At 42.2% G+C, this 20,822-nt stretch overlaps 1 protein-coding gene across 1 annotated transcript in view; it reads right to left on the bottom strand.

The window, feature by feature from the left end:
* Nucleotides 1-20,822, bottom strand: part of LOC103187069 (G patch domain-containing protein 8) — a 410,351-nt gene that overhangs the window by 31,035 nt on the left and 358,494 nt on the right. The window contains exon 6 of the mRNA XM_042346987.1: nucleotides 5,613-5,756. Coding sequence (XP_042202921.1) covers nucleotides 5,613-5,756 — 144 coding nt within the window. The remainder of the gene's footprint in view (nucleotides 1-5,612; nucleotides 5,757-20,822) is intronic.

Below are 20,822 nucleotides of genomic sequence, written 5' to 3'. Positions count from 1 at the left end.
GAATTACAAAACAATGTCTGTTGCTGGAAATGTTTTGGTAAAATTCACAATGTCATGATATCCCTAAGTGTGCAGAGCTCTCTTCCTTATTTTACACAGAGTTACATAGTGTGTGACGGCATGGAAACAGACCATTCAGACCAACTAGTCCCTGTTGTTGTTCCACAGAAGCCCCCATCCCTTCTATTCCCATCACTTATTCCACTCCATTCTATTCTCTCTTCTGTATGTTATCTTGTGGGGATGCAACTCATATATTTTGAAAGTATCCTTGACCTGAAATTCCATCTCATCTTAGCCTGTAAGATCTTTTTGTCTTAAAATTTGAGATTAGAATTGTGTAAATGTGAAATTCCGGAATTGTGGAAAATTCTTAAATTTAGACCCAAGTTGGAAGTTTTTGAGAACTTCAGAAAACGTTGTTCCAAATTAAGACTGATTTGGGGAACTTTCAACAATTCTGTATAATCGTACATTTTAAGACAAAATGGTTTTACAGGTTTGGTAGAATAAGGTGAAATTTGAGGCTTCTTGACATACAACAGTATAAATAGTCCCTTGAGTTCCAGGTTATAGATTCACCACTTGGACAATTGTGAACCAAAACCAGGAAAGGCTGGAAATGCACAGAAGGTCAATTAGCATTCGAAAGAGATTTTAAATGTTATGATGAAGGTCTGTAATCCACAAGCATTTTCTGTTTTTATTGTAGATTTCCAGTGTTTTCTCTTGTAACAATTGGCCTTGAATATTGTTTTGTTGAAAGGCCAAGGATTATGATTTGTCCTTTTTTTTGTTTCAAACAGAGATGTGCCCAGCTGTCTATGGAAGTTACCAGCCCAAGAGAATCGGAGGGAAGGTCAATCACTCTTCATTGATTCTTCCTACCACAAAGCTAATCTATTGGCAGGTTTCATGTGTCAATTCTATTTTTTATTAAATAAAACTAGAAATCAGATTACATGTCTAAAACGATTTTAGAAATCTGAACCAAAAACAGCAGTTTGCAAACTTTATTTGTAGAATCAGATGCTTTATTCCTTTTTATTAAATTAAAAATAACTTAAATTTATGAATAAAGACAATGCCAAAAGGCTTGGTGTGAAAGCAAACTTTGGGTGAAAATTGTGACCTGTGTTGTATTAATTAACATTGGTGTAAACACATGGTTGAATATTACGCCTGGTTGGTACTTAAAGATCTCAACCGATCACAGGTGTAATTCCCCTATCCCACAGCTGCACATTGGTTGGGCTGAAAGTTGTGCACATTGGATCAATCAGACAAGGGGATTAGCGGGATACTGGCTTCACTCAACAAGAATACCAAGAGTCCTGCTAACCCACAGTTGGGAGTCCAATGCATGAATGACTTAGGGCTCAACCATTGGGAAAGAGTCAGGGGGAGGGATTTAACAACGGCAGAGCTTGACTTCAAGACTTTAAATTCAAGATCCTCATCCTCACCTACAAGGCCATTCACGGCCTTGCTCCCTCCTACCTCTCCGACCTACTATCCCCCTAACTACCTGCCCGTACCCTCCGGCTTCTGGCTCCAGTCTGCTCCACGTCCCCCACCCCAACCGCCCTACCATCGGTGGCCGGGCCTTCAGCCTCTCAGCCCCGAGGCTCTGGAACTCCATCCCCCAGTGCCTTCGCCGCCTTCTCCCTTTCCTCCTTCAAGGCCGGTCTCAAGACCTTTCTCTTTGACCGTGCCTTCAGCTCCCCTCTCGACTCTCTACCCCCTCCTCGCTCCCTCCCTTCCCTCCCCTCACCCTGACCATTTCCCCCCTGCTCGGGTCCTGACCCAACTGTCCAGTGCCTTGGGACGTCCTCCCGACGTGAAAGGCGCTCTACAAATAGAATCTTGTTGTTGTTGTTGACGCCGAGCCGGGGAAAGAAGGGAGGTGACCGTAGACACGGTCAAAGAGGAAGGTCTTCAGATGCTATCTGAAGATAGGCAAAGAAGAGGCAAAGTGGGGGGATTGATTAGCACATTACAATTGCATTTATCAGGTCAATACTGATTCTTTCTCTAACAGAGTAAATTATTTTCTACAGCATCTTTCTTCCTGTCACATGCTTTTGTATAACTTTCAAAGGCAGCATTACAGAGTCTCTGCTGAATACACTATTAACTGTGGCTGATGTGACAGGGGTAAATACTGTAATTCAAAGTGAGTAAGAAAATAGGATAGTCACAAAAGAAATGTTTATTTAATTTCTGCTGTATGGATTTTATTACGTAATGGTAAAATTAAGTGGAATAATTAGATGTTATTCAAAAGGCAGTACAGCAATGATTTAATCCGGGACCTTGGAAAGAAAGGGAAGGATGGGACAGTAGTTAGAGAAGAGAGATGGTTCAAGGGAAGATTTCTTGAGGATGGGGGTGATGAAGGCAGATTTTAAGTGGGTGGGAACGGTGCCGATGGACAGGGAAAGGTTGATGATGTCTGTTAGTAGAGGGGCAAGGCCAGGATTGTTTGCAATACCAAGCTATGTGGTTTTAGCTGGTTAGACACCAATAGTAATTCAATCCACATGCTGGTGTCCCCAGCTCTTACCAACCTGCACATAAACTTTCTGGGATTCGGTTAGCTGGGCGTGTCTCTTTGTGAATACTGGGTGCATTCCACACTGAACAAAAGCTCATTTCTAGACATATGTGAAACTCGCAGCAGTTTGATTTGGACACTCTTAAACAATGGTAATTAGTTTTCCAAAGTGTCAGACACAGAGCTAACCAAACAAAAAAACAATATACTGACTGGCTTTCCTTCCTTTTTTGTTAATTTTTCTGGCATCTTGTTAAAAAGGTCAAATTCACTTTGGAAACAATGAATCTTATATATATATTCTGTACAGCACTGTTGATAAGTTTCTGAATATGTCCTTCTGTGCTTATAAATAATAAAGGGTATAATTAAATTTTTAAACTGTCATGAAAAATGAAGCACTTTTTTTCTATTGAGAATCAAGGACTGTACAGCAATTCACTACGAAGGTGGAAAAAATGTAACCCAGAAAATTGGGTTACGTTGAGAAGTGCTAACTTTGATTTTAAAATAAATGTTAGTTGTATTTATGAGGCAGAGGGAATAAACAGGATAAAGGAGACCGTCGGAAAAAAGCCTAAATATCACATCAGGACACTGAAAAATCCTTATAGGAATTAGTGTAATGTGAGTCCAAGTGATTGAGGCAGATTTATCACCTACAAATACCAGCATCAAGCAATGCAAGGTCAACTATAACATGGGCCAGATGTATAGTTCTACTTTACATTACATAATAATAATAATTGTAATAATAATAAACCTTGCATTTGATATATCTTCATCTCAAAGTGCTTCATTAGATTGTTTCTGTTAAATATATTGATTATATTGAACGCAGTGGCCAACTTTAGAAGAGGACTCACTATAGAGGTGTAAATTTTGTTCAAAATGCATTCTAATGGCTTGTCAAAGTGAAACTGTTGATTTAATGCGAATTGGCGGAATGTTTCCCGCTGTAGGTACATGTTATGAATTGGATGGTTACTTGTCACACATATTTAACATCGGCCGGAGAAAGAAGGCTTGAGCCAGAGTAGTCTAAACTAGTTCTGTGTTTGTTGAGATAGTTTGCTAAGATGGAAAAATGCTTTGCATGTTTGTATGAATCACACAACAAAATGCTTGTTGCCTCCTCTGCGCTCAGTGCAAAAATAAAAGTGCCCTGTCAAGACAAAGTGTGTCTAGACCGCATTATTGCTTAACCGTTTCAAAAGTTTTTTGCTGCTGAATTGGATGTGGATTATTGTTGTCACTGGAAACAAGCTAGATTCATCATTAGTGTATTTCAAGTTTGAAAAAAATTGTCTAATGGGTATAATAATGATATAATTAATCATCAAGATGTCTGAAAGCACTTCACAGGATTTACTGTAAAGTGTAGTGACTGTATTTTTTAAGCAAACGCGTCAGCCAATTTGCGCACAGCAATGTCCCACAACCAACAATGAAGTGTGTGGCCAATTTTATTCACCTTGAATTTCTAGTAGTGCAGGGTTACCATATTAGAATTGCATTGTGTAGGGTACAATTTGGGCACTGTCAATGACCTTGGTAGGGACAGAGCTATGGCACATGAAAGAACAAACAGCTTATGTCTCATAATTGAGTAAAGTACATAGATTTACTTTATTCAATACAAATAATTGGGACAATTGTGGCCTTGGGTCAGCCTCGAGGAAGCAACAGTGGCCTGAAGCTGCAAGGCAAACAGACGGCAGAATTAAATAGTGATGGGACTTGTTTTACAACCTATAGGCCTGGCTTGATTCTGTCATTAATGTGGAACTATTATTTTTTATTTCCCCACTCATGAGACCCCATATGTGTTATAATTTCACAGAAACACCCGGAGGATACATTTAAAAAGCACATTCTCAAGGAAGTGACGGTTTACATGGGATTGTGTGAAAGTATTCTAGAGGATGGACGGTCAGTTTTTTAGCTACTGCACATGTACTTTTGAGATTTGGTCTGGCTGCGACTGAAACACATATAGTAATAATAATAATCCTTACATTATTATTATATGTGTGAACAGATGATCATAAGCTACTTCACATGTTAGACAAAATCAATGCTCACAAGGGAACCTGTGGACCTGGTGCCAGGGCTGTGGATTGAGACATGGAAAAATGTTCCTGTGCGGGATGTTGTCAGAAATTTACAAATAATAAAATGGAAATGTGAGGGATCTGCTTTTCTCCATTAATTTTATTTTGTGCTCATTAAAGTGAGGGATGACAAGCCTTATCCACTTTGCGCTCCCCGATCAGATACAGAACTGGGCTAATGGAACGTGGAGCACCTTGTTCACTGACCCCAATACCTTGCCTCAACCTCAGTGACTGAAGACCAGCCCTTGCTGTGTTAAAGTGACATTTGCCATTTCTCATACCAGCGACTCTTGTGACCTGGCTGAGTGAGATTGCTCAATTAGCATTGAATTAATCTGGCTTTATCTTGTGGTCCCACACTGCCTTGACATGAAACGTAGTGTACATGCACTGTTCCTGCACAAACACACGCAACAGTGTGTTTAAAATGTTCTTGTACCTCATGAGTGAATAGGATGTGAGGATTTTCTAAACTATTACTTTCTGATTAAAAGTTGCAAGTGCTTCGATTTCATTCATTCTCACTGTACGGATTTAGCTGTGCTTTATTTTTATTTCAATAGCTGTCACGCTTTGTGCCTCAGGCTGACAGTTATGTTGATAAATCATATAAAGGATGAATGTGCGATAGACTGACTGCAGAACTTAATATTTAATAACATGGCAATATCTGTTGTGAACCTGCAATAGTATAAAGGGATACCGAATGGCTGAGTTCTCACAGAAAACTGTTTTTAAAATACCATTATATAAAAATCAATGGTCTTACAAGCAAAAACATATGCAGTGGTAAACCAGGGACTCTTCAGTTTGAAATTTAACTGTGTGAGATCTCTATTTAATTAAGGACTTCAACATAGAAATATTCCGTAAACAAAAGGCTCTTCTCTATTGAGTGCAAAACCTTAAACCTCATTAGCAAATGAATTCCCACTTACCTGCTTGTGAGCATGGTCATAGGAATTGATGTGGTTGTCAAACTCCTGGTGTTTGTGATACTGCTTGTCACATAATTCACAGTAGAAATTGGCTTTCAGGTCCTCGAGTGCCTTTGCTATGGCTTTCTCCTTTTCAGCATAATCCTGCAGTCACAAAAAAAATGCTAGTTTCTGGTATCTTTTCCAACCAAGTGGTTAGCAGACACAAAATAAAATCCGCACCTCAGCAAAATGTATTTCTGTGGCAAACGTCCCCAGTTGCACTGGGAAAAGTTGACAAAGGGTTTTATTGACGCGTATCATCATTCTACACCTTTGGGAGTCATTCAATGGAGCCCATGGAAAGCTGAGCAGAGGTACCTTCTGAGGAAAGGCAAGATCCTAAAGGATACAGATAAACCAAACCTAATAATACATTTGACACAGTGACAAAATCTAGCTCAAGGGACTTCAGGAGAGTTCAAAAGAGGGAAGTTGAATGGGCTGTTTAGATTTAATTACTTTCTTACACAGAGAATGTTGAATACATGGATTAGAGGAGGCAGTGGAAGCAGATTGTGTCAGCAGGTGCAAGAGAGAATTAGCTAGCTGTTTGGCAAAGAATTCCAAGAGAAGGATATGAGTGATAAAGTATTTTGTGATTATTCCCTAAAATGAAATGGTACCTTCGGAGCAGCAAGATGACCTTATCCTGTCCAGCACCTTGCTATATTCTGATATGCTGTAAATAGGCTCAAATAGGAATGAGAGAATGAAATTTTCCAAATTACAGAAAGATCGGGTCACATGCATTAATCCCCACTGGAATGTATTCAAGAGTGTCCACATACAGAGAATAGGACAGTATCAAGCAGGGAACAATCAAGTGTCGAGATTTCCTGGAGGGAAGGGAAGGATATCATATACAGTATCTAAATCTGATATTTTTAATAGGGGTTAAAATACTTGCTGATGAATATTGCAGTCTATTATCTGCCTCCCCGCCTATCCTCACTAGGCCTTTATAAAGCACCATCAAAATCTTGGGATTAAGTGAATTATCTATGCCTGGGAGCTTTGAATGATGCTATCTAATACAGTTAATAATGCTATTCTTAGGTACAGTTTTTCCTTTATGCACTGTAAATTGCAGCATTTGTTACATTCCCTGTGCAGGGTGAAAAAATAGGTAAGTTTCCTTTTTCAGCACGCCTCTCTTTATCCAGCAGTAAGTAGGAAGCCGGTTGTTAATCAATTGGCAGATTGCTTTTCCGGGGTTAATAATCCCTCCAAAAAATAAATAATAATAATAATAATAAATTGGTCACTCAATCCATGATTGTTGTGGGCCACTGCTGTGCACAATTGGCTGCCACATTTCGCACACAAAAATACAGTCAATTCACTTTACAGTATATTCTGTGAATCCCTTTGAGACGTCTCAAGAACATTATAAGGCACTATATCAAATGCAAGGATTATTATTATTTTAAAATATGGGTAGTTAGTAGCTCTAGTGGTGAACAGCTTGTACCCCAGTCAAAGGGCCACTTATTTGAATCCCAGTCTCAACTGTGTGACAATGGAGTGAAGCCCAAATCGGCTCTGCGTGGGATTTGTGACATTATCTCCCCTCTCTGTCTGCCACTGATTGTTGTCAAAGAGAAATCCACTTCACTCAGCACACCAGATTCCACAATCCCTGCTGGAGGAGGAGGAACACTGATGGGCAGAAGCAGTTAAAAAGAAAAGATATGAGGCACTCTGAATACATGCTAACATGCTGCCATATGGTAACACATCAAATAAATACAGTCCCACAAAAATACACAGTCAATTCACTTTAAAGTATTTTGTGTAAAGCGCTTTGAGATGTCTCAGTGACGTTATAAGTGCTATGACAACTGCAAGGATTATTATTATATAGCACCTTATCACATCATTGTAAAGTGAATTGACTGTATATTTTGTGGGACTGTGTTTATTAGGAAACTGTTGGTCAGGACTGATCTGATCCTTCCAAAATACTCGTACTACTAATATATTCCCAATTCAACACCAAGCTGTGTTTTTTAAATGAGTCCAGTGACCTGGCCTCAAATATATCATTCCAGTTGTTGGCTAACCTCTGTGTAAATCCTAGAATGTTATAGCACAGGAACAGTCATTCAGTTCAGCTCTGTGCTATTTTCTCCAGATAAGACACATAATCCAATCTCACTCTCTTACTTTCTCCTATACCATTTAATATTTCTCTTCTTCAAGCATCTATCTAATCCATTTTACACAAATTTGTAAACTCTCTTTCAGTTACGCTTTGTGACAAGGAATTGCACATTGCACCCTCTCTTCTTACTGTCTCGCCAGCCACTGAAAATAATCTATTTACTGTTTAACCTGTCATAATCTTAAAGCGTCTATCAGATCACCCTTAGCCTTCTCAGCTCACCCAATAGCTGTTTGGGAACTTGCTGTACAATTTAATGACTGTTACATTTTCCTGCAACAACAGTCTCTAAGCTTGACAGTAATTACTGTAAAGCACTTTGAGACCTCTTGACATGATAAGACACTAAAAAATATTAAATTCTTTCTTTGTGTATTGAAAAAATCCTTAATTTCTCTAGTCTTTCTTAGTAAATCAAACTGCTCAGCCCCAGCAATATCCTAGTAAATCCACAACCCATCTTTTATAATGCTTTCCTATTATGGGGCGTCCAAAACTCTCCAATACTCCACCTGTGGCCTAAATAAAGTCTTGTACAACTTCGTGAATTGCTTATTCAACTATGACAGAAAAAAATAATTCCTAGTACCCTTGCCCTTCACAATTTCGAATCAGTGAGGTTTCTTTTTGAGGCATAAAAACCCTCTTATCTGGTCATATAAGATAACCAGATCTGCCCAGCTCCGCCACTGTTTCATACCACAGGCTGCCGAAACCCTCATACACCCACTCATAACATCCAGGCTTGACTATGCAAACTCCCTGCTTGTCGGCCTTCCCAACTCCTCCCTCCATAGGCTGCAGATCATCCAGAACTCTGCAGCCTGTGTCCTCTCCTGCACCAGGCTCCGTGACCCTATCATTTCCATTGTCGTTGACTCCATTGGTTTCCCATCACTCAGAGGATACAGTTCAAGATCCTGGTTCTCACCTACAAACCCCTCCATGGCCTTGCTTCCCCCTACCTCTGTGACCTCCTAACCCTCTACCATCCTGCCCACTCCCTCCGCTTAGCGGGCTCTGGCCTGCTTCACTTCCCCCGCCTCACCCGCCCAACCATTGGTGAGCGGGCCTTCTGCCACTCTGGCCCTACCCTCTGGAATTCCATTCCGCAGTCTCTCTGCATTGCCCCCTCCCTTGTCTCCTTCAAGACCCATCTCAAGACCTTTCTCTTTGACTGTGCATTTGATCACTCTGCATCCCCCCCTGCCCTCACCCTCCCCAATCCCAGCCCCCCGTTCGGGTCCGAAACACTGACTGTGCAGTGCCTTGGGACGTCCTCCAGATGTGAAAAGCGCTATACAAATGTAATTTGTTGTTGTTGTTGTCAATCCTCATCCCTTTAACACTGGGATGAATGAGTCTTATTGTTCTCTTCTTTACTGCCTGTAGGTCCATTTCTGATTTTCTACTCATAATGAGGAAAATAATTTTTCATTCACATAACTTGTCCAAATTCAACAATTTATTCTATCCTATAATGATCTGAATTACACTGCTTCTATGATGTTGGAGGATATGGCTGCATTCTCATGAAAAAGGGGTGAGGAGTTTATAAACCTCACATAAGTCATATCATTTGGGAGCTTTTCATATATTTAATATGACTTATGCAATGTTTGAATTAAACTTGCATAGGGGTATCATACATGATTTATGTAAAGTTATGTATAAGTCAGATTTTATATGACTAACACATAACAAATGATGACATTAAGGCAAGGTTTCTGGACCATATTTAATGCATATTTTGCATATTAAAGCTAAGGTAGCCCATTCTTTCCATACACAGTACCACAAGGTAATCATTCAAAGTCTGTGGCTTCAAATCAAATTTGGAGGCAATGTGCCTCTTTTCCATTTCAGGATTTGCCTGGCAAAATTGGAGTCTGGTACTTCTTCTGACAGATCGTTGTCATTAATTTGTATTTAATTGGGCTATAGTGGCAGTAAACTGTTGTTTTTCTGACTGGAGGGAAGTGTGCAGTGATGTACCCCAGGGATCGGTATTGGGACTACAGCTCTTTTTGATCTATATAAATGACCTGGACTTGGGTATAAGGAGTGCAATTTCCAAGTTTGATGATGATACTAAGGTAGCATGAGTAGTAAACGATAAGGAGAATAGTAGCAGACTGTAGGAGGACAAAGACAGGCTGGTAAAATGGACAGACATGTGGCAGCTGAAGTTTAATGTGGAGAAATGCAAAGTGATGCGTTTTGGGAGGAAGAATGAGGAGAGTCAACATAAGGTGATGGTACAATCTTAAACGGGTTGAAGGAACAGAGAGACCTGGGGGGTCATATAAGGTGGCAGGACAGATAGGTAAAGCTTTTAAAAAGCATACTGGTTACTTGTCTTTATAAATAGGGCATAGAACACAAAAGTCAGGAAGTTATGATGAACCTTTATAAAACATTGGTTAGGCCTCAGCTAGAGTACTGTGTTCAGTTCTGGGCCCCACACTTTAGGAAGAATGTCAAGGCAGTGGAGAGGGTGCAAAGGAGATTTACCAGGATGGTACCAGGAATGAGGGACTTCAGTTATCAGGAGAGGCTGCAGAAGCTAGGATTATTCTCCTTGGAGCAGAGAAGGTTAAGAGGAGACTTAATAGAAGTCTTCAAGATTATGAGGGGATTCGATAGAGTGAACAAGGAGAAACTATTTCCACTGGTGGGTGGGTCGGTAATCTGAGGACACCGATTTAAAATAGCTGTTAAAAGAAACGGAGGTGAGGAAAAATTTTTTTACACAGCGAGTTGTTCGGATCTGGAATGCATTGCCTGAAAGGGAGGTAGAAGCCGATTTGGTAACAGCTTTTAAGAGAGAAGTAGATAAGTATTTGGGGAGGACAAGTTTGCAGGGCTATGGGGAGAGAGCGGGGGAGTGGGATTGATTTGGATAACTCTTTTCAAAGAGCTGGCACAGACACGATGGGCCGAATGGCCCCCTTCTGTGCTGTATAATTCTATGATTCTATGATCTGCATTGCCTGATCCATGATAGCTGGCCAAAACCTTGTCTTCTGCACTTGCTCACTCTTATATAATGTGTATGCGGTCCTTCGGTTTTGCAACCGATATGTGCACATGACGGGTTGGGATTTATATTCCCGCGATTGTATCCCATGGAGAACTGTGTATGCTGTTTCAAGGCCCGTAAGTGAGCATAAAGGGGTCGCCTTTATGACAATGAATTAACAATGATTGTTAATGTGACTAGTGACCAGTGTGACCAGACTACGGCATTACCTCACCCCTCACGCTGCTGAAACCCTGGTTCACGCCTTTGTCACCTCAAGGCTGGACTATGGGAACTCTCTCCTCGTCGGCCTTCCCGCCACCTCCCTCCACAAGCTGCAGGTCATCCAGAACTCTGCAGCTCGTGTACTGTCCCGCACCAGGCTTCGCGACCACATCACTCCCACCCTCGCTCGCCTCCACTGGCTCCCCATCCCCAGAGGATTGATTTCAAGATCCTCATCCTCACCTACAAGGCCATTCACGGCCTTGCTCCCTCCTACCTCTCCAACCTACTATCCCCCTACCTACCTGCCCATACCCTCCGTTCCTCCGGCTCCGGTCTGCTCCACGTCCCCCGCCCCAATCGCCCTACCATTGGTGGCCGGGCCTTCAGCCTCTCAGCCCCGAGGCTCTGGAACTCTATCCCCCGGTGCCTTCGCCTTGCTTCCTCCCTCTCCTCCTTCAAGGCCGGTCTCAAAACCTTTCTCTGTGACCGAGCCTTCAGCTCCCCTCTCGACTCTCTACCCCCTCCTCGCTCCCTCCCTTCCCTCCCCTCACCCTGACCATTTCCCCCCTCCTCGCTCCCTCCCCTCCCCTGACCATTTCCCCCTGCTCGGGTCATGACCCAACTGTGCAGCGCCTTGGGACGTCCTCCTGACGTGAAAGGCGCTTTATAAATGGAATCTTGTTGTTGTTGTTGTTGTAGTGGTGAAGATAAATTTAAGTGGATTTAATAAGAAATTCAATGGGACTTGGGCAAATGTATGACTTAGGGCCTAGTCGATTATATGATTTATACAGATAGACCCATAAGAGTATAACCACAAAGGTCAGTAAATACTGACAAGGGATAATAATGGGATCAATTTCACAGTATTTCTTGATGGAATTTCTTAACAGGAAATCCTGTTCAGCTCCTGGATATTATCTTGTGTGAAGGGCGCTATATAAATGCAAATTATTGTTGTTCAGATTGCCATTGTTCTATAGGAACGCCACTTGGGAAATCGACCACATTGCTGTGGAGTTTCCACTGGTGGGGACAACATATTTCCTGATTAAGGAATTCCCTTAAGAAATATCATAATCATCTCAGGAGTACATTCTTAGCAGCAAAATCAGTACATGTATGAACAACTGAAACTAAGGCTCAGTGTCGACGGTTGAAGTACAACAGCTGCAGCTTTGCTATAAATCTAGCTGTGCTGCACTTGATCTGTGAGTGCATGATCCTGACTAGCAAGCACTAACATCCCTAACCTTGACAGACGTAAAATTCAAGAAACAAAATCACCAGTAATAATCATCATTATCACACACTGCATTTCCCACTCCTGCTTTTGCGGAGTTCTCTCTTCCTTCATTAAAAGCTGTAGTGTTAGAATTCCAACAAAACCTCCCTCATTTGAAATTGTTGGAGGATAATGAACACAGGAGAGGGAATTGATATGAACTGCCTCCGTGTAACCCTGAGTGAGAAAAACTTATTTATCCATCATGTCTGATCAGCCCAATGGTTCATCGCACTTTATGATTTACAAAATGCTGTCATCTCCAGCCGGTTAATTGTGAAATTACCAAAATTAATGCAGCTATTCATAAAATTAAGGAAGTTATAAAAAATAAATGGCTCTCATTTGCGCTCGTTGTAAAAGTGACTAAAACAAAACACTGATAATTCCATTAAGAAAAGCCACTTGATGGGAATAATCTATCCAAAAAAAACAGTAATGAACAGAAGTGGTACCATAAAGACCGTAGCTTCAATGAAACAAATCATGTCTCTTATTGTAATTCAATGTTATTTTATGATGCCTCCTAGGAAATCAATTAATCCTGTGAACTCAGCAATACCAACTAACTTACAACAAGACCTCAAAATTAACAAGAGGAGAATGTCTTGCTTTTAATTAAATTGATCCAGGTTCTTCCCACTTTCACCATTAGACCTTTGCTTGTGGCTCCACTATATATATTATATATATATATATATATATATACATATATATATAGTGGAGCCACAAGCAAAGGTCTAATATATACATATATATATATTGTGGAGTACAAACTTTTCATTCAGAAACTCAGCATTTGATTTCTCAAGAGGAGGTCAGATTTGGAATAAAAATGTTCAAATTGTTTTAATGTCTCCCTTTTGTAAATATGCAAAGTTCATAATAATAATCCTTGCATTTGATATAGCACTAAATATATATTTTTAGGAATACCCTCTTTCAATTGCCTAGAGGTTCGTAAAATTACAGACCTCAGTGGTGATTTGAAGTCTGAGTTCAGGCCAAGGTAGAATACAGGCCTAGGGTTGAGTCCGAGCAGTAAATGGAAAGAGGTCAAGTTGAGTGTGGTCTGAGTCTGAGTGGGGAATGTTATAGGAGAGGGGTGTGTGGAAACAGAAGGGCCTGGTCTGGAGCAAAGAGGCTACCTTCTGAATGGGGTGAGGGAAGTGGCTGAGGGAAGTCCCAGCGTTGAGGGAAGAGATTGTTGCAGCAGGACCTTGGAAGCCAATTCTGAACAATTGTGGGGGAGAGAAGCAAGTCTAAGTGGGAGCTGGAATCTGCCAGCACAACACAAACCAACAAAACAATGTATATCTGAACCATTTTAGCTTAAAATTCAATATCATATAGGATTACATAAATTTCTTAAATTCAGTCTTGTTTCGGAATTTAGCTCCTTTTAAGAACTGTGGGAAACTGGCTTCCAAATTAATACTGAATTCAAGAATTTTTCTACAATTCTGCACAAAGGGAGCTTCCCCAGATGCACAAAGAGGGATTCTCCTGATGTCCTGGCCTACAATCCCCATAATAATACTGGTCATTCACTCCATGGCTGATTGTGAGACATACTGGCTGCCGCATTGGCCTACAAAATACGGTATACTCCATTTGACTCCATATATTCCATAGTATGCTTCATTTATTTTTCACCCGCAAAATATAGTCAATTCACTTTGCAGTATATAATTTATAGTGCCTTAGCCTATCTTTCCACCCACTATATTGTTGTAACTCATCTTCACAGTAGGGTTGCTAAGCAGACTCCCACTTAAAATTTCTCTTCCTGTTGTTATAGCTATTAAAATCCAACATAAGAAACACAATCGCCCACATTACACTGTGTTTTTAAAAATATCCCTACAAATATGGCATTGTACTTTTAAATGAAAAGACAAATGAACTGTATCGCTCAATTGCTTGTGACTGTAACAGATTTTCACACTGCCAATGCGGAGGACAACTAATGTAGGAATCTTCTAAGTGGTGAGGTCACTTCAAAGTGGCCTTGAGCTGTACCAGTAAAGGAGCCTGGATCAGAAATTCCCTCTCACTGCTCGTCATCTCACCTACAAAAATATATTGTCACTGGACAGTAAGTCCTGTGAAGCATTCTGGGGTGTCCTCCTGATGTGAAAGGCTCTACATCAAATGTAAGCATATATAAGCAGCTTGGTCTGTTGCAGATAATGCCTGTGGCTGTTGAGCTTGGTGGCTGAGGGACCAGGGAGGTGTAAATAATGGGCCTTACAACAACAACTTGCATTCATATACCACCCTTCAGGCAGAATAGAGTCTCGGAGTGCTGACCCATAGAGGGGTACAAGCACTCTGTTAGAGATAGTAAGGGTTGTCTGTCCCGGCCTGGGCCACTGAGACTTTCCCCCTATACTAATGAACCATAAGCATTCTAAGATACTACCCCGCATGAAGGCGTTTTATAAATGAAAGTTTTTGTTGTCAACTTATAAATCAAGTTATAACTCAAGTTGTCTTTGAGTGTTCAGGACCTGGCTAGCTTGCACGACTATTCTTGGTAGTTTTTATTTCTCTCCTAAATCAAAAAAAACCTCTCTGACCATTTAAAATCCTTGTATTTATCTGAGAAAGTACTGTCAGTCTCCATTAACACACGTGTTGGTGTAGCACAAGTTTATGTATTGTATGTTTTATGAATTTGCTATGAACCTAAACATGGGGTACCCTTCCAACTTCAGGCATTAACTATTTAGTTCCTGCCCATAGAATGTAGTGAAGAAGGTCTCTGGCATCTAGCAATTTCCCAGCAACCACTAGAAACACTCGCAACTGCAATTGCACATGTTCAGTGGATAAGAAGTGACATCAGTTGCAACCTGATGACCCGGAAGGGCTTATTTTTATAGTTCATCCTGTTATAATTTGGAGGTTGATTTTCATGGACCAAATCAAGTGCATCATAATGAGGCTTCACCAGTAACCTCAGTGACTGAAAAGAGAGTGTCAATTATGAGAAACTTCTGAAGATCAAATGCAGTAAAAATAGTGGCAGATGTCAGTCTAGCTCAGTTAGTTGGGGTGCAGTGTGGTTGTGGGTTCAAGCCCCACATCGGGCCTTGAGACTTGTGGTCCAGGCTTATTCTCCAGTGCCATGTTGGGGAGCGTATTGTTGATTACTGGGCTGCCAAGCAAACATCTATCAGTTCTGCTTTACTATAGAAACTGTCAGAAATGCCATTTTCCCTTTGAATTTTTCCCTTTTTCCTGCGGTGAAACAGTGTCTGGGAACATTGCAAAACCAGTGGAAAATGGGAAGGAATGAGTGCTTGTGAACGCCAGCCATATCACTCAGTGGAGCAGCTCGTCAGTGCGTTAAAAATGTGGGATGCCATCGGGTTCCTCATCATGTAAATATTTTATAATTTATTCTATACAGATTTATTCACTTCTTAATATCTGACTACAATTCATGGGAAAATAACTGCAGGTTCCTTTAACGCCATTGCTTGGTATTTCAACGTGAAAGGTATACTGTTGCAAATTAATTAAAAATACATGAACGTGTTTGCGGTTGATAGTACTGAAGTAATTCATGGGGAAATGTGAAAATATGGAAATAAACTGTTGAATATTACATTTGTTCTCAAGGATTAGAGGAACACTAACTCAGAAATTCTTTTTTTAAAATAACTTATACTGACCGACTCTTCAGCACGATGATGGAGTTCTGCTTGAGTCAGAGACCCAGCAGACCACAAAAATTTACACACTGACATCAGTGCTCTTGTCAAACAGATATATCCAAATACCAGTGAAAGGTGGCAGCATATGATGAGCCATCCCAGTCCACAAGAAATGTCGTTGCCAACTCTAAACTGTGCCACAAGAGAAATGGGCAGAAGCTACAAGGAGATAAAACGTTATGTAATGCAAAACCTCCCATCTGGTACATTCATTCTAAGTCTATATACGAATGGCCACCTGGATTAAACTCAAGCTCATGTAAATTTTTGTGGTGAAAACTTTCTTTTTTGTAAGAAACAAAAAAAGAGCAATGCATAATAACTAAATAAGAAGCCTGCCAAGTTTTCCATATCTATATTTTCTGCTTTGTTGCTATAATTGCTTAGTAATGAGCGTATACGATGCAGATGTTGTCTACAAGGAAATAATAAAATAAAATGTGGTCACTCAATCCACGACTGTTTGTGGAACACTGCTGTGCGCAATTGGTTGCTGCGTTTCACCCAAAAATATAAATTCAATTCACTTTATATAGTGTATTCTGTGAAGTGCTTTGAGACGTCTTGAAGATGTGAAAAGCGCTATATCAATTGCAAGGATTATTTATATTTATTATTTTAACTGCCATGAAATATTCTTGTTCAGGAAAAGAAAGGGTTGCAATCCCTGTGCTCTTTCGGAATCCCGGTATTTCAGGATTTTAATATCCCAAATCTCAGGATCCCAAATCTTACCTCATCCAGGATACCTGCGGTCGTTCTCCACACCAAGGGGGTACATCAGAGAGAGAGTCCCCCCCACTCCCCGTTCGCTCTGCCTCCAACTCAAGCTCCCAAGCAATTGTGTGAAGCACTTTCGGCATGAAATGTATCCGATAAATATAAATGGTTGCTATTTTACAAGTCAAAATGTAATCAGTTCATCTTCAGCCTCAGAGAAATTTCTCGCTCACAGGTAGGAAACACCTAATCAAAAATCTCGCTCAAAAGCAGGAAACTCCTAATGAATACAGTGAGGAAGTCACTTGCAATAAGACAATAAGATCACAAGCTGGACGTTAATAATGGTTTCAGAGGTGAGCTGAAGAGAAAAAAAATTATCTTCACCTTTTTTTCATGCCAAATTTGTTTCTGATGTTCATTCCTTCCTAGCACATTACTATGAGAGTGGAAAATGTGATGTTTCATAACAGACTTGTGGTGATACTTCTTTTGTGAAACAATAGAATTTCAGTCAATAATTATCGGTTGAGTTAGGCCAGTTTCCTATTTTGACCATCAAAAAGATTTGCAGAAAATTGTCTTCCAAATGAAACCAGAAGTTAAGAATTTTCCCAAATTCTGCACAATCTTAAATTTTAATACTATTATATGGGGAGAAATTCCTGGTGCATTATTTTTACACAATGTATGTAACAATTTAGAGCAGCCAATCTTTATCGTCGGCCAACAAAATGAATGTTCTTGATTGAATATTTCTTGATTTATGCCATAAATCAAGAAATATTCAATCAAGAAAAACCTGGAAAGATATTACCGATTGAAAATGGACTTACCTAGAATCATTCCACTATTTTTTTTGGAGGGCGGCTGGGGGCGCGGGGCGAGCTTCTTGCCAGCCTCACAGGCCGCAACCAGCTGGCCTGCAGGCCATCATTTGGGCGGAACTGTCCACAATTTGACAAATTGTCGAATTCAGTCTTAACTTTGAAGTTGTTTTTCAACAGTTCTTAAAAGACACTTACAGAAAATCAGTTTCAAAATTAAGGCAATTAATTTGGTGTCAATACCAGATGCAGTTATGAGCCTCAGAACAGCTGCTATTCTGAAGCTGAATATGGACAAGACAGAAGCCATATTCCTTGGCTCCCGTCAATGTCTTCACTCCTGCGAATCTAAACAATAAGATTACGCTTGTATAGTGCCTTTCATGGAAGGAGGATGTCCCAAGGCGCTGGGACTCCTCAACATCCCTGGGGTCTCCCTCAGATTCACCGAACCAGTGCGCAACCTAGGCGGCCGGTTCAACTCCCATCTGTCCTTCCTCCTCAACATCCGATCCCACCTTCCTACTCCTCTGCCACATTGCCCACCTCCGACCGTACGTTACCCCAAATGCAGCTGAAACCCTCGTGCATGCGTTTATCACCTCCCGCTTGGATTACTCAAACGTACTCCTCACCGGTCTCCCCAGCTCCACCATTCACAAGATCCAGCTCATTCAAAACTCTGCCACCCATTTACTGACCCGGACCAATCTCCGTACCCACATCTCACCAGTTCTGGCCGGGCTCCACTGGCTCCCCATCACAGAATGGATCGACTTCAAGATCCTCACACTCGTGTTCCAATCCCTTCACTCTCTGGCATCTCCCTACCTCTCCAACCTCCTCACTCCCCAATTCATGACCCGGCGCCTAAGCTCGCCTGGCACTGGCCTTCTGCTTGTCCCTCACACCCTCTGCCCCACTATCAGAGGTCGTACTTTCAGCCACTATGCTCCCAAACTCTGGAACACTATCCCTCAATCTCTCCGCCTTGTTCCCTCTCTCCCCTCTTTCAAGTCCCGCCTGAAGACTTTCCTGTTCGACCGTACTTACGGCCACCCCACCCCCTCCCCCAGCTCAGAGTCAGGCTCCGCCACTGTTCAGTGCTCTGAGACGCTACCCTGCGTGGAGGGCGCCATATTTGTTGTTGTGGTTGTATTCCTTGTTTGAACAATATTTCAGGTCCAACAGCATATCTGGGTAAATTGCTGTCTTTTCTACATTATCATATTTTCTTTGTTGGTTTAATTTCTTTCTCTGTATTGAACCACTTTTTTTGTAACTATGTTAAGTAAATATTTTTTCCCTATTCTTTTCCCTCCTTTTGTTTTTTATGAGGCTCACGAGGGAGGCTGTGATGTCCAGGGTTTTAGAACATCCCCTGACATGAAAGGTGCTGTACATGTGCAAATTTGCATTGTAATTTAAAATAACATCATATTTTCTCAGGTGTGAACATTTATTCAGGACTAGATGTACTGAGTGAGGTTCTTGCCACTATAAAATGTAACAGTGCATTGAATAATAACAATCCTCGCATTGGAATAGTGCCTTATCATTTCATTGAGACGTCTCAAAGCACTTCATAGGATGACGGGAGCGGAGTCAGGAGAGCGCAGGGCGGATCCGAGGCCCTGCTGCGTATAAAGCACAGCCAGGTGAGGAGCCACTCGGACGGGAGCGGAATCAGGAGAGCGCGGGGGGAGGTAAGTGACAGGAGGGGGCGCGATACACAAAGTGACGTCGGTGTGACGTCACAGTTAAAAAAACAGCATAAACAATAACAACAATGTCCTGGTCTCTGGCACTGCCATCCCAGCCATGACCTGGGAGGCTGAGCCTGCGGGCTGATGCTGTCCCGCTGATCGCTCGCTCGCTCCCGGTTTCTGCGTGCGCGTTTTGGCTGCCGCCCTCACCCGAGCCGCCCCCTCCACTCTAAATGTCTCTCCTCCCACCCACCTCTATCCGTTACTCTGTCCTTCTCTCCCACCGCCCTCCCCGCCTTCTCTCTCTCCTTGACCCCATCAACACTTCCCTCTGGTCCAATCATTCACTCCCTCTGCTCAAACCGCCTCCTTAAGGCAAATCCTACTCCCCCTTCCCTCATATGTACCCTCCCCAACTCTTCACTCACACCACTCTCCACAACCATCTCTCCTGTACACCCCAAAAATCCTCTCCGCACCACTCTCTCCTCCCCTCCCTCCAGCAAACTCACCCGCATTTCCCTCCAAAATGTCCGTTCCCTCTCAAATAAAGCCCTCACCATCCACGACCTCATCCTGGATGAGCACCTTGACATTCTTGGGCTCACCGAAACCTGGCTCTCCCCCAATGACCTCGTCCCCCTAGTGGGAGCCTCCCCTCCAGGCTACACCTTCCACCACGTCGCCCGTCCAAACCAACGTGGCGGTGGGGTGGCCCTCATTTCCAAAGCCGCCCTTGTCTTACCCCCTACTCCTCCAGCTGTTTCCCCTCTTTCGAGCACCTCACCCTCTTCGACCCCTCTCTCCCATTGAAAATCCTCCTTGTCTACCGCCCCCCTAAGGCCCCTGGCTCCTTCGACACAGACATCTCTACTCTCCTCTCTTCCCTGTCTGTTCCGAGCGCCTGCTCATAATGGGCGATTTCAACCTCCACCTAAACTCCCCTTGCACCACTTCTGCCAACCTAACTGCCCTCCTCTCCTCCCTAAACCTCACCCTTCAAATGAATTCACCCACCCACAACCGTTGTCATGCCCTTGACCTCGATATCATCAATGGCCTTGACATTTCCGACCTTAGATAGTGGACAAGGCCATCTCAGACCACTTCCTTATCTCCTTCTTCTCTCACATCCCTCTCTCCTCCACCAAGCCCTCAATCATCCTCTACCGCCCTTGGAAAAGGCCACCTCTTGAGACCCTCACAAAGGCCCTTTCATCATCAAACATCCTATCCCTTTGGCCTTCCACCCACAGAGATCCTGAAGCAGTCCTCCAGCTGCTCCATGATCACCTCTCCTCCAACTTCAACTCCCGCGTCCCACTAGAATCCAGGACCATCTCCAAACCCACCGGATCCCTCTGGTACAACAACCTTCTCCCCCGCCTAAAAACCCGAACCCGGTCTTCTACTCCAACATCATCTTGGAGGCTAAACACAACCCAAAAATCCTTTTTTCCACCACCCACTATCTCCTCCATGCGCTCCCTC

This window comes from Callorhinchus milii, unplaced genomic scaffold (genome assembly GCF_018977255.1).
Source record: "Callorhinchus milii isolate IMCB2004 unplaced genomic scaffold, IMCB_Cmil_1.0 Scaffold2, whole genome shotgun sequence".
Lineage (NCBI taxonomy): Eukaryota > Metazoa > Chordata > Chondrichthyes > Chimaeriformes > Callorhinchidae > Callorhinchus > Callorhinchus milii.
Note: the sequence above shows the minus strand (reverse complement) of the source record. Positions and strands in the feature narration are given on the sequence as shown.